The sequence below is a fragment of the Euprymna scolopes genome, chromosome 28 (assembly GCF_053919585.1).
Source record: "Euprymna scolopes isolate OS-2025 chromosome 28, ASM5391958v1, whole genome shotgun sequence".
Classification (NCBI taxonomy): domain Eukaryota; kingdom Metazoa; phylum Mollusca; class Cephalopoda; order Sepiida; family Sepiolidae; genus Euprymna; species Euprymna scolopes.
The window spans coordinates 89,972,414-89,987,007 of record NC_136509.1 but is presented as its reverse complement, the minus strand read 5'-3'; the positions used below and the strand labels follow the sequence as shown (position 1 = coordinate 89,987,007).

The 14,594-nt window shown below is 32.0% G+C and overlaps 1 protein-coding gene across 1 annotated transcript in view; it reads right to left on the bottom strand.

The window, feature by feature from the left end:
* The window catches only part of LOC145249715 (pseudouridylate synthase 7 homolog), a 61,365-nt gene that overhangs the window by 12,796 nt on the left and 33,975 nt on the right, over positions 1-14,594 (bottom strand). The window contains exons 11-13 of the mRNA XM_080111593.1: positions 9,039-9,164; positions 5,796-5,857; positions 938-1,095 (exon numbers count right to left, since the gene is read on the bottom strand). Coding sequence (XP_079967719.1) covers positions 938-1,095; positions 5,796-5,857; positions 9,039-9,164 — 346 coding nt within the window. The remainder of the gene's footprint in view (positions 1-937; positions 1,096-5,795; positions 5,858-9,038; positions 9,165-14,594) is intronic.

Sequence of the window (14,594 nt, the reverse complement as noted above, 5' to 3'; positions counted from 1 at the left end):
TGAAATTAAGATTAATTTTCCAACCAGGAGAAGAGGGGGGGGGGTAGGAGCGGTACTGTTAATCAAAACAGTTTTGTTATGGGAGATAAATTCAGTGCATTATTTTTTTTTTCAAGGAAGGGGTTGAATGCTAAAAAAAATAAAAAAAAAAATAAAAAGGGTTCTTTTTCAGAATACCCCTATATTAAAAAAAACAAAGATAAAAAACAAATCTGCACGATGTATGTAACCATGATGAAACAAAAATATATTCCAAAATTCACGTAAAATAATCAAGTAGTTTTTTCATTAAATAAGAAAATCAAATTTTATGAGTATTCGAAGAGTGACTGTCTCATCTGCCATTTTGAAATGAATGTCAAAAAACTACTTGATCAATTTACATGATTTTTAGGATGCAATATTTTTGTTTTGTCACCGATACATACATTATACAGATTTTTCTTTATATTTTCTTTATTTTTGTTTTTGTAGAGGGAATTGTGGGCATGCCCCCCCCTCCCCCCAAATGATTTACCCTACCACTAACCCATGACTGAGTAGCAACCCTAAAAAAAAAAAAAAAAAAAAAAAAAAACTTCCCCATAACTATTACAAACTCTGTCCAAGTAACAAGCCCCTTTTCACTCCCCCAGAAAAACACTATTCAAAGCCTATTTTTTTTTTTTTTTCGGCACTGAATTATTTTTGCTTCTAAGATCGGCTGAGGACATCTGTTGCTTGCATATTTTGACCAATCAAAAGTTTATGCATAAATACAACATTCACTTCACTGCTACTTCAAGCAAAAGGCTTGGTTTGTATGTCTAATATCATATCAATCCTTTATTATACAATTAATTGAATACAAGTTTCAATTTCCATGCAACAGTATCAGTACATAAACAGCCCATGATAAATCTGACAACATTTGAATGTGAAAACATAAAAAACTTACCGATAAAAGTGCATTGCAGAAATTATTTGATCCTTGCGATGCCAAACCTTGAAGTAAAAGACGCTCAAGACTATGACGACGGGGCACTTTAGACAAAATTTCTTTTGCATTCCTCGTTTCCCACCAAATCCGCCGACACTCTGTGATTTCATAGTCTTCTGTTTGAAAGAAAGAGAATTGGTTAAGAAATTAAGTTTGTGCACAACATAAAAAAAAAAAAAAAAAAAAAAAAAAATGAAAATTTTGTTCCAAATAAAATCTCCTTGTAATGCTGTCGCTTGGACAGAGCCCCAGTGCTTCACTGGTGTATCTGGCCTCAAGAGATTAAACCCCTAGGTCAAGTGAGTTGTCCGCTAATTGCTATAATACTTGAGGGTCTTGATTACATCCGCTTTCTTTTAATCTAATAACTTGGAGTCTGATCAGGGAACTTTAATTTTTGTAACCGTATGGTCAAATACATGTTATAACCACTAGAACTTTCTTGTAAACAGTAGTCTCCTTGTGGTCTGGTTATAATTGGTGGCCGTGACGCAGGGTTTGACCCTGGTATTCCTATGGAGAATGAGAAGCTGTCGATGTAAGGAAAACATAACACAAAAGAGCTTAAGCAGAGAATCGACCACACTTGGACCCAGGTAGATTAGGGTTGGGGTTGCCCTTTTTATTTGGTGACTGTTCTTTTGTTGAACTGTTGGATGTTGTGGACGGTCAGTGTTGTGCTTGATCGAGAGAGCACAGATAGAGTGTATAATTAAAGGAAAAGACAGAGAGAGAAAAAAAGAGTAGTTGAGCAGAGATAAAAACAGGGGAACAGTTTGATGAAGATATAGAGATGTTGGGAGTATCAGAAGCATTCAGAACACTCTTAGGAGATATGACCCTACCTAGTGTTGGAGGAGCTGGATAGTTGGTTGTAGTCTCTCAAAAAGAAGCGGATTGTTCATGGACTCCGAGATCAGAAAATGATCCTTCTAGCTTATGAAACAGCAAGGAGGGCGGGGGTCAGTTTCCCGACACATAGGGAGTAAATACCAGGAAGATCCGGGAATATCCTGGGCTGAATTGAAATTTTCTCTGGTGGATTGGTTGGTTGGTTGTTTTTGTTTTATGGCATATCAACCCTTTTCGGGTTATTTAATGGCGAATCCAAAGATTCAGAAGAAAAATTTTTGTAATAGAATATATTTGTTGTTTTCACGTAGGTTTCTATTTAACCCATAGTTGGGACCCTAACAGGTACTACCACTCCGGGTCAGAGTGGACCTGGGAGCAATGGTAATTAAAGGGTGGCTCCACACTCCCCAAAGCCCACAAGCTGGGGCCTCACCACTGGATATAGTTTATGGTCATATCCAGGACCTTCTCTGGTGGAGGAATACTCCAGCGAACAGACCATGGTGGAAACAATAAAGGAGTTATTTAGATCTAAGCAAAGAGTGGGGAAAGAGGCTGTCTAGTTGAGAGAGAGAATTAAGTTGGCATCGTGAGCTTTCCCATGAGAGCGACATTTCAAGAATACCGGTTTGGATGATCCTCCATGATGAGCAAATAGATCGCAATCAAACAGAATGAGAAACACTTTGTGAAGATATCAGTCAAACGATTGAAAATGATCCTGGCTTCTTGGATTTGATTTTCTTTCATGATGAGGCTTACAGTTAATCGAGTGGACTCATCAAATAGAATATATGCTTCTGGGCTCAGGCTCAACCCCATGAACATGCCCTCTTAGCCAACAAAAAGTGATATCTATCAAGGAATTGATTGGATACAACATTAACTCTTAAGGATAGATCAGTCATAATGTTTCAATTTCAATCAGATTTGAAGGATACAATCTCCTATTATTCAGCTATTACCTTGTGAAATCTTTTTCAAAATTTGACCTCAAAAAGAAAATAAGGAATGTTTTTTACCATCCTGTGTGTGTGTGTATATATATATATATATATATATATATATATATATGTGTGTGTGCGTGTGTGTGTGTTTGTGTTTGTAGTGATCCACCTACAGTACTGTTTCGTTGTACCACAACTCATCAGTGCAGCTAGACTAGCTGCTTTCCCTAGCCAGGATTTGAGTCTACAACCATCGCGTGGATAGTCAGCAGTTCTACCAATCAGACCATGGGATCGGTGCTCGCAAATGACCTCAACAAATGTCCATTTTAAATAAACACTTGACCATTACTTTTATAGCGTTCGAGCTGCTAGTTTATTTACAAACAGCGGGCCTCACTTTATAGCCATTTATGTACGTATGTATATTGATGCCTCCATACAGTCTCGAAAGACAAAGGATACCCCCTGTAGGAGCAGCTACACGTGTAAATGTGAGGCAAGGGTTGCGCAATCTCCAACCATACCTTTCCTGAATCGACACTGTTTGAATCCAGTGGTAAAAAGAAGTCCAGAATGACTGGAAACAATGCCAAATTTGTTTTTTTTTTTTCAAAAGCATCACCACTTATCAAGGCCAAGAGGCCACTCGAGGATAAAGGTTAAAGAGTGTACAGTAGTCAATGGGACAATATCATAGTAATTGTTAGTAATGGAAATTTGGTAAATTGGATTACTTAACGGGATGGCTCATGAAGAATTTGTTTACGTTCGACGTGAAGACGACCGTATTGTAGTCAGCTGGAAAGCAGACAAATGGAAGAGAGTTCCACAGGTGTGCAGTTCTAAGAAAGAAGTTTTGTTCATGGAGTCTACATTTAGGTTTAAGCACAGATAAAGAGTGGGGGAAATTATTGATAGTGTTTTCAGCTAGACGAGTGTTTCTCGTGAAAGTTTGGCAAGGGAGGACCATAGATTGGAGCTCAGGTGAGCACTTGCCATGAAAATAACGATAAAGCAGAGACAAACTCGCAACATCTCTTCTGTGAAAAAGAGGTTGCAGGGAAGAGAAAAGAGCATCCTCTATTAGGCTATGAAGTCTATGTTGAACTCTGTCAAGGCAGGATAAGATCTTTCTAGCAGCTCCTGCCCAGATGTGGCAACAGTACTCCATTCTTGGACGTACTTGGCTCTTATATAGGTAGAGAATTGCATCAGCAGTGAGATAACTACTGGATCGATAGAAGAATCCTAACATTTTCCCGAGCAACCTTGGCAATGGATTTGATGTACGTGTTCCATTTCAGATCAGGAGTAAAGGTCAAACCCAGAAACTTGTCAAAACATGCAGCCTTCCCAAGACGAGAGTCATTCATTTCAATTGATGCCAGATGGGGATCAGAGCGTTGATGATGTAAAGATAAAAGTGGTCACCCATGTGGTTCTGGCCAGGCTCATTTTTGCTTAACTTCGGTGATTTGACGGGAACCGGTATGTCAAACATGATTATTACGTATATAATATATATTACATATATATTATATATTACATATATATTATATATTACGCATTATATATTACGTATACATTATATATTACGTATATATTATATATTACATATATATTATACACACACACACACACTGACATACACACAAAGATACAGTGACTAATGATAATGCAATGAATGCCTCCAATAAATTGGAGGCAAGGGTGATGGATAAAAATTTATCATCGAGCACTTTCAAGCGCACTTGATACATATTTTATTTTAAACATTTATTTGTTTAAAAATCAAAATTTTTAGCCATGTATAAGAAATGTATAAGTAATAACCAGGAAATAAAATAAGAGATCAGTTAAAAATTAAGCTGAAAAAATTAACAGAAAATTTTTAAAATTAAATTGAAATTCATAAGCTTAGAAAGCTAATACAATGCAAACTGGTTAAAAAAAAAACAAAAAAGAAAAAAAAACAATTATTTATTTAAAAAAAAAAAAAAATCAAAATTTTTCGCAAATGTCTTCATCAGGATTAGAATCAGTTCATGTTTTTTTTAAATTTTTATTTTTTCTTCACTGCATCGTGTCACTAAAAAAGTATAATCCATGTGGTCGGTTTCAATGATTGGTTTCACAATCTCAATGCCTACTAGACAATATCCTCGAGTGTCTAAGGTCTCTCTGTACAAGGGTTTGTCAGAACAACCTGGCATGAGGATAATTTTCCCTAGAAGTAAAACCTGACCAAATATTCAAAATCACATTTTGTATTCGCTGCCCACATAAGATCTCTTTACATTAGCTTTTTTTTAGTGATATTACCTTAAGTAATTGCATGGAGCTGGATACTCCACTAGACTAGATTAATTCTTGTCCTGGAATCCAGTAAGACCAAGTTACCAAAAAGAAAAGATATATTACAATATATGAAAATCGTTAATTGGGGAGAGGAAAATTATGTTCTCAACTTCTTTATTAACTCAGTGTTTGAGAGATAAAGAACTTAAATGGAACGTTTGAATATCTATGTATCTCATATAGAGTTCAAATGCTAGCCCTAGGTATGAGACGAACGCACCACTGTCGAGATCAAAGAACCTACTGTTGATTTTATATACTGGGCCTTTCTACTTGGGTGGTAATAAAATTTCTCAAATGTACTTGTGATGAGACCCCTTGATTTCTGAGAACTTTGATTGAAGTAAAATAAAAAATATTTTATTTCCTCCGTGATGTAAGCATTGTTTAAATTTGTAAGTTTAGAAAGCCAATACAACTCAGGTTTTGTTCTAGATAAACAAAGATTTATTTGTTTAAAAATTAAGATTAATTAATTAAGATTAATTAATTAAGATTAATTAATTAAGATTAATTAATTAAGATTAATTAATAGAATATTATGCCTCCTTCATCTGTTTTTTTTTTTTTCTTTTCCTAAATATTAAAACAAAATATAAATAACAGGTGAAAAATAAGAACGATTCCAATCCAAGGCGATTCTTTTTACTTACCTCCTTCTCTTGGCTTCAAAATGAGTTCTACAGCTTCCTTCCAATTACTGTGCAAGATAGCTCTGCAAATAGAAAAAAAATATGTTTTTAGTAATTTATAACCCTTATCCCTGAGTGGCTTCCGGGCCTTGATAAGTGGTGATCACTGTAAAAAAAAAAAAAAAAAAAAAAAATTTTTGCTATTTTTTTTTGTTGTTTTTGAGAAAAGATATTTATGGTGTGAATCAAGGGATGAAATAGATGTTTTTATTGAAAACTAGCAAGGAAACTCAACGTTGCCTAGGATTGAATGAGGATTAATAAATGTTTCACCTTCCCATATTTTATTGTCATCAAAATCAATTAATTGCCTACTCTAGTCGGGGGCCCATCGCAGTGCACAGCGAGGAAGCTTCACATACCTCGTCGCAATACATGTCCACAAGACATTGTAGTCTACATTTCCCTGTAGAAAACCTACAGTTGATTTTATAAAATTATTTTACATATATTAAAGTTTAAAATTCAAAAGTCAAGCATCATGGTTCAATTGGGCTCTGAAGAGAAACATTCATCTCGAATGCACCACTGTCGAGATCAAAGAACCTACTGTTGATTTTATATACTGGGCCTTTCTACTTGGGTGGTAATAAAATTTCTCAAATGTACTTGTGATGGTGATTTGTATTAGGTGTTAATTTTATTCAAACTCGCCTGTTCCTTCTTTCAGATATTTTTCAATTATCCATTATCAATGCTTATTGAAGACATTCCGATACAAAACCTATCTAAGAACACTGCCAGGCACATAACGTAGATTTGTGTGAAATTTCAAAAGAATTGGCCCAGCCATTTAGGAGTCCATAGGGAACGAACTCACACAAAGTTCGTTTTATATAATAGTAGATAGATAGAAAGATATTCCAAAATAAATCAGCCCCCCCCCCCCCCCGCCCCTATAAATCTGAAAATTCATTTACCTATAAGATTCAAACTGTTATTTCTAATATTTCGGGCCTTCTTCCTCTTAGTTTTTCTTGTATAGAATAGTGTTTATCGTTTTTTTATGAGGTATTTCGTTGCATTTTTCAGTTTATTCACTCACACGATCATGTTTTTGAAGGATGTATTTCATAGCATCTTACAGATAACATCGGGTCATCAGGAGAGAATAATCTTGGTTTTAATTTGATTATTTTTACTGTGCAATAATTTATATCAATTTGAAAAAAAAAAAAAATCCACTGATGTCGGTCCACTGCTACGAATTAAGAATAGCAGTATGTGAGCGAGAAAAAAAAGTTTTAAAAATATCTGATTTACGTAAGTAATGCTTATGCATTTAATAATAATCTGGTCTTTAAATCAAGCATCGATAAAAAAAAAAAAAAAAAAAAAAAAAAATTGAAATAAGAAAAATGATTTTTATTTTAATCTAATTAAGTGTGAACAATTAATAAGTGGAAATTGATAAGTAAATAACGCAAAGTACAAAACAAAATATATCAAAAAAAGTCTTTTAACCCGATTTAAATGTAAAAGCTTACAGCAATAAACATTTTCAAAAATGTTCTTTAAAAAAAAAATAAAAAAAATATGTCCACCATAAGGTGGGCACGAACGCAAAAACTAATAGCTATAAGAAAACTCTGTAATCTGTTCAGCTACGGCAAAGGTCATACCATGACATTGCAAATTTATGTACTTAGCGTCTCTGAGAGGTGAACAGTTCGGTTCACGGTATATGCAGATGTTAAAATCGTTTAGAAAGAGACCATTTTATATGACTCCCCCACCCCCTCCATCAGATTCTGTGGTCGTTATGGTAAAAAAATAAAAAAATTTTGTTCTAAATTTTACATATCATGCGTCTGAGTTTCTGTCCTTTAAGACCGTACCGGAATCACTTACTTGCTTTGGATTTCGAAAGTTTTAGTGAGACATACAAACACACACACATATATATATATATATATATATATATATATATTTCTGCCTTTGGATTATTGTGGACCATCTTTCAATTACGGGATTTCCTTGGATTTTATTTGTGCAAATGGAAATTCAATTAACTTTCTTGAAGTTATATATTTGGATTTTACCGTCACTGGATTATTTATCTTCCACCAGACTATCCATTCATGTGTAATCACCTTTTTCTTCACCATATTCCCTCTGCTTCACTTTTTTGTTATCAAGTAAGATCTTTGACTTACTTGTTGTTTCATCAAATACTTTTGCATGCAAAATCCGATCCCGCATTTTGATAATTCCTACCCTCTGATGAGAAGGAAAGTATTTCTTCGAAACTCCGCGGATTAAGGACTATCCACTTATCTAGTGTTTCCTTTTCAGATTAAATATGTTTCTAACTCATTTCAAAGTGTGTTTTTTAACATGTTTTATTAACTGTTTGCTCATGTATATATATATATATATATATATATATATATATTCACACGGACAGACAGCTCTCCTTTATATAATAGAAGAAATTTTTTTATTCTTATATTTTATACTTGCATTGTGATTTTACTTGCATCAGCATGGTCAGATGGAATTTCTGTATCATATGATATTTCAGGAAAATCATCCTTCATCAGATATGTGTTTGACTGAGGCCATCAAATAATAATAGCCCCAGTATACACGTTTGAACTAAAATCAAACACATATCTGTTGAAGAGTAATTTTCCTGAAATATTATACAATATGGAATTTTCATCTGGATATGTGGACGTAAGCAAGAATTAAATATAAAAAACAACATTGTTTTTAATTAATGAGGGTATGATTAAAGAAATTGGAAGTCCTATTTATAGATACTGTAGATAGGAACTGACCAATCAAATGAAGCCATACTCTGCTAGCTACCAATCAGAAACCGGAATTGCTCCATAAAAATATTAAATCTTTTAGAATTTCTACACAATTGTTCGTGATCACACGAGCAAGATCTTTACTCTTTACTTGTAAAATTTGAAAATTCAAAACTTATACAGATCAGCTACCCACTGAAAACTCTTCTGAAATTAAACATGGCTTTCAATTTAGACTTCTGCATTGTATTGTCTGCTATAAATTTTCTTTATATACACATTGAACAATGCTCTAAGTAAACTACATTCACCTATAAAAAAAAATGTTTCTAATGTTATTTTTTTTATTTATTTTTACATGACTGCATCTAAATAATTGCTGCAGCAAAACTTCAATGTAAAACTTTTGTTCTTATTCTTCTTTCAGACTGGTATGACCACTGACCTGCCGATATGATGCGTTGGAATGGACGTGGTGCCAAACCGTTGCATGCCATAATAATTGATGAAACCTTTTTCTTTAAGGGATTCCAAAGCTTGCGTCAGTTGCTCATTGTCTCCAGTTACATCCCTAGAAAAATGGAGAAAGAAAGAAAACAGAATTAAAAAGATGAAAACAGTCGATAAATAATACAGTAGTGATGAGGAAGCAAACTTTATTTTAATCTTATTCAGGCCCAACGAAGGCAACTTGGAACATAACAAGCTACTCTTTCGGATTGTGTCTAAAAGAGGACAGTTGCGCAGCGATATGTCTGTTTACAGGTTAGTACAGTTAGGGAAGCAGGAAATAGGGAGAGAATTCCAAAGTCTAGTAGTCCAAGAGAAGAAACTATTAGGGTAAAAGGCTTTTTAGCATCTAGGGATCTCAACAGTGAAAGGGTGGGATTTTGTTGCTTTTCGGTTTAGTCAGGAGTATGCACATTGGGGAGGCACAGAAAAGTACTTGTAAAACAAGGGATGCAACATTGCAGTGATACAACAGAAGTTGGTTTGGTTTTATGGCATATCAACCTTTTTTTTTTTTTTTTTTTTTGTTATATTTAAAGCCGAGTTCCATAATTTAGATTTTTTTTTTTTTTTTGTCATGGGTTAGATAATTAAACTTATTCAGTTAATCAAACCAGGCTTTTTGGATCACAAGGTGATGTGGGTTTTTTTTTGTTTTCTTTTTTCTAAAGTTGGATTGAGTTAAAATTATATTCTTGTCTAGAAATTTACTTTCTTTCAGAAATGTTAGTATTTTGTTAGAATTTATTTTTTTTAAACAGTTCTTTCATATTGCTGACATTGTAATAATTTTTTTTTAAAACAGTTCTTTCATATTTGCTGACACTGTAATAATTTTTTTTAAACAGTTCTTTCATATTGCTGACATTGTAATAATTTTTTTTTAAAACAGTTCTTTCATATTTGCTGACACTGTAATAATTTTTTTTAAAACAGTTCTTTCATATTGCTGACATTGTAATAATTTTTTTTAAACAGTTCTTTCATATTGCTGACATTGTAATAATTTTTTTTAAAACAGTTCTTTCATATTTGCTGACACTGTAATAATTTTTTTTAAAACAGTTCTTTCATATTGCTGACATTGTAATAATTTTTTTTAAACAGTTCTTTCATATTTGCTGACATTGTAATAATTTTTTTTTAAAACAGTTCTTTCATATTTGCTGACACTGTAATAATTTTTTTTAAACAGTTCTTTCATATTGCTGACATTGTAATAATTTTTTTTAAACAGTTCTTTCATATTTGCTGACATTGTAATGATTTTTTTTAAACAGTTCTTTCATATTGCTGACATTGTAATAACTTTTTATAAACAGTTCTTTCATATTGCTGACATTGTAATAATTTTTTTTAAACAGTTCTTTCATATTGCTGACATTGTAATAATTTTTTTTAAACAGTCCTTTCATATTTGCTGACACTGTAATAATTTTTTTAAACAGTTCTTTCATATTTGCTGACACTGTAATAATTTTTTTTAAACAGTTTTTTCATATTTGCTGACACTGTAATAATTTTTTTTAAACAGTTCTTTCATATTGCTGACATTGTAATAATTTTTTTTAAACAGTTCTTTCATATTGCTGACATTGTAATAATTTTTTTTAAACAGTCCTTTCATATTTGCTGACATTGTAATAATTTTTTTTAAACAGTTTTTTCATATTTGCTGACATTGTAATAATTTTTTTTAAACAGTTCTTTCATATTTGCTGACATTGTAATAATTTTTTTTAAACAGTTTTTTCATATTTGCTGACATTGTAATAATTTTTTTTAAACAGTTCTTTCATATTGCTGACATTGTAATAATTTTTTTTAAACAGTCCTTTCATATTTGCTGACATTGTAATAATTTTTTTTTAAACAGTTCTTTCATATTTGCTGACATTGTAATAATTTTTTTTAAACAGTTCTTTCATATTGCTGACATTGTAATAATTTTTTTTAAACAGTTCTTTCATATTTGCTGACATTGTAATAATTTTTTTTAAACAGTCCTTTCATATTTGCTGACATTGTAATAATTTTTTTTAAACAGTTCTTTCATATTGCTGACATTGTAATAATTTTTTTTTAAACAGTTCTTTCATATTTGCTGACATTGTAATAATTTTTTTTTAAACAGTTCTTTCATATTTGCTGACATTGTAATAATTTTTTTTAAACAGTTTTTTCATATTTGCTGACATTGTAATAATTTTTTTAAACAGTTCTTTCATATTTGCTGACATTGTAATAATTTTTTTAAACAGTTCTTTCATATTGCTGACATTGTAATAATTTTTTTTAAACAGTTCTTTCATATTTGCTGACATTGTAATAATTTTTTTTAAACAGTCCTTTCATATTAGCTGACATTGTAATAATTTTTTTTAAACAGTTCTTTCATATTGCTGACATTGTAATAATTTTTTTTAAACAGTTCTTTCATATTGCTGACATTGTAATAATTTTTTTTTAAACAGTTCTTTCATATTTGCTGACATTGTAATAATTTTTTTTAAACAGTTTTTTCATATTTGCTGACATTGTAATAATTTTTTTTAAACAGTTCTTTCATATTGCTGACATTGTAATAATTTTTTTTAAACAGTTCTTTCATATTTGCTGACATTGTAATAATTTTTTTTAAACAGTCCTTTCATATTTGCTGACATTGTAATAATTTTTTTTAAACAGTTCTTTCATATTGCTGACATTGTAATAATTTTTTTTTAAACAGTTCTTTCATATTTGCTGACATTGTAATAATTTTTTTTTAAACAGTTCTTTCATATTTGCTGACATTGTAATAATTTTTTTTAAACAGTTTTTTCATATTTGCTGACATTGTAATATTTTTTTTAAACAGTTCTTTCATATTTGCTGACACTGTAATAATTTTGCTGGATAAGCAAAAGATCGCCATAATCCAAAATAAAGTGTTTTACCGCAAAGGGTTCTTGGCATGCCTAACATTCTGGAGGGTCTTCTTTGTTTTAGCAGGAAGAAGTGAGTTATGTGCGTGCGTTCGATGTGAACGTGGGACAAAACCAATTCCTTTCTGTAAGAATTTCTTTTCTGAAATCTGAACCATTTTTCTATTGTAGATTTGATTTTGAAAAGTTTCTTATTTTGACAGTTATTCCGTTGTTCTTGTCATTTCTTGGTAAGGAGATGATTAATTAGTTCTTTGTAGTCCACGTGTGGAGTTGGAGCTGGGTTGATAATGATAAATTAATACCTATTAGATTAGAGACTGGTGCTTCTACACTATCAGAACGAAATTTCAGAAATCGTAAAACTGAATTTCACATGAAAACAATGGTATCTACGTATTCTTCGCATTCTTAAGATGATTATATCAAAAAATTACGAAAATCGATAAGATAGAAAATTATTTATTAAAAAAAATAGAAAATTGAATTTGAAGAAAATGATCATATTTGTTTATGTAAGAAACATGAGTTCGAAAGAGAGGTAAATTTCCGTTTCGATTGAAACAAAATGTCCGCAATTTTTCACTACCTGACGCAATTAAAGTTCATTTTTTTTAATAATTCATTAATATTCAGGTAATTTCGACTGCATAATTTGGATGCTACCATTGTAATTTATTAGAATTGAAAAAAAAATCAGTTGAAACCATTGTTTTTTTTATCTGAAAACTCCATTTATCGACTACAAAATTTTGTTCTGATAGTGTACAAGCACTGAGATTCTTTTTTAGACACTGTCTACAAGTTACAGAGATTAGTGGTAGATGCAGCAGCTCAGATATGCCAATAATACTTCATGCATGGGCGAATTATGGCTTTGTAAATATATATAAGACTAGCCTGGATGCCTGGCGTTGCCCTCTTTACTTGTAAAATTTTAAAGTTCAAAACTTATGCAGATCAGCTACCCACTGAAAACTCTTCTGAAATCAAACATGGCTTTCAATTTAGACTTCTGCATTGTATTGTCTGCTATAAATGTTCTTTATATACACATTGAATAATGCTTTAAGCAAACTACATTCACTGTAAATGTGTGTTGAGTCCAAAAAAAAAAAAAAAAAAAAAAAAAAGTTGTAGTCGGCAGGCAGGTAGGCTCGAACTCGTGACGGGATGGCGGAAAAGAAAGTGGAGGTGTGTGTAAGGGCGTTAGTTGAGCAAAAAAAAAAATAAAAATAAAAATAACCCGTCCTTATTGAAAAGCGCCCAGTTGAGGGTGAAGAAATTAATGTTTTTATTCAATTTTTTGATATTTGTCATCCGAAGGGTTGGGCTTCAAAAGGATACTGATCTTGTAAAAATCCGTTGCCTCATTGAAATTTTTAGGCAGACATTCATTTAAACAGACAGGTGAGATTTACATAATAGATGCTCACTGGTATGAGTAATTCTCAGACATTTACTTTGTGTAAATAAACAACACTTGACGGGTGTTATTTTGGGAGCAAAAAAACAAAAAAAAAGAAAAACAAAAATAAAAACAGTGTCTGTATGCATATGTACAGTCATAAATAAAGAATTCTCCTTTTCATGCGGAAAAATGTCCCTGATAGGTGATTTGGTCAAACATTAACCAAGTAGTCTACAGGGTGCATAGATTCCATCTGTTCTCTGAAGAATTACATCAGCCCTATTAGCTGTTCAACAGTGAGAAACCTGAAAGCCACGAGGAAAGCCGCCTCCCCCATCTCTCTCTTCTATCCCTTACCACTAGATGCTAAAACATCGACCATCTTTGCCTGAAGATAACTGCTGACAGACTTTCTGAAACCGAAAGAACTATCTTTCCTTTCTTCATTTGGACACTGTCAAACTTTCTTCCATCTATACCGAACGATAATTTTTTTGTTGTTATAAAAAAAGGGGGTTGTTTTTCTTAGCGTGCAATAGTTTTTGTTATATACTAATAAAATAAGAGTTGGTTATAACTGGTGTTGAGACAATTAATCAGAATTGGGAGTCAGAAAATTAAGAAATTTTGAGTATCAGAATCCCAAAAATTTATGCCTTTTTCTGATGCCAAAAATGGTTCCTTTAATTATCTATTTTTAATTTGACTTTGTTTGAAACAAAATCTTCCATTGCCGGTATTAATAAAATAATAAATATTTATTGCTTTAAAACTACCAATAGAATTAAAATCTATAGCCCCCCCCCTCCTCACAAGTGTACTTTTACATTTGAGAAAAATAACTCAATAGTTAAATATTTAGAGATTTATAAAGAATTGGAATTAGTGATTTAGTATGGAATAAATCTCACCTGTCTGTTTAAATGTATGTATGTATGTTTGTATGTCTGCCTAAAACTTTCAACAGAGGCGACGGATTTTCACATGATCAGTATCCTTTTGAAGCTCGACCCTTCGGACAAAAAATATAAAAAAATTGGCCAAAAACATTAATTCCTTCACCCTCAACTGGGAAGTTTTCTACAAGGAGGGTAATTTTTTTCGCTGACATATTTTGCAAGTCATTCAAACCTCACATAAACGACGTTGCATT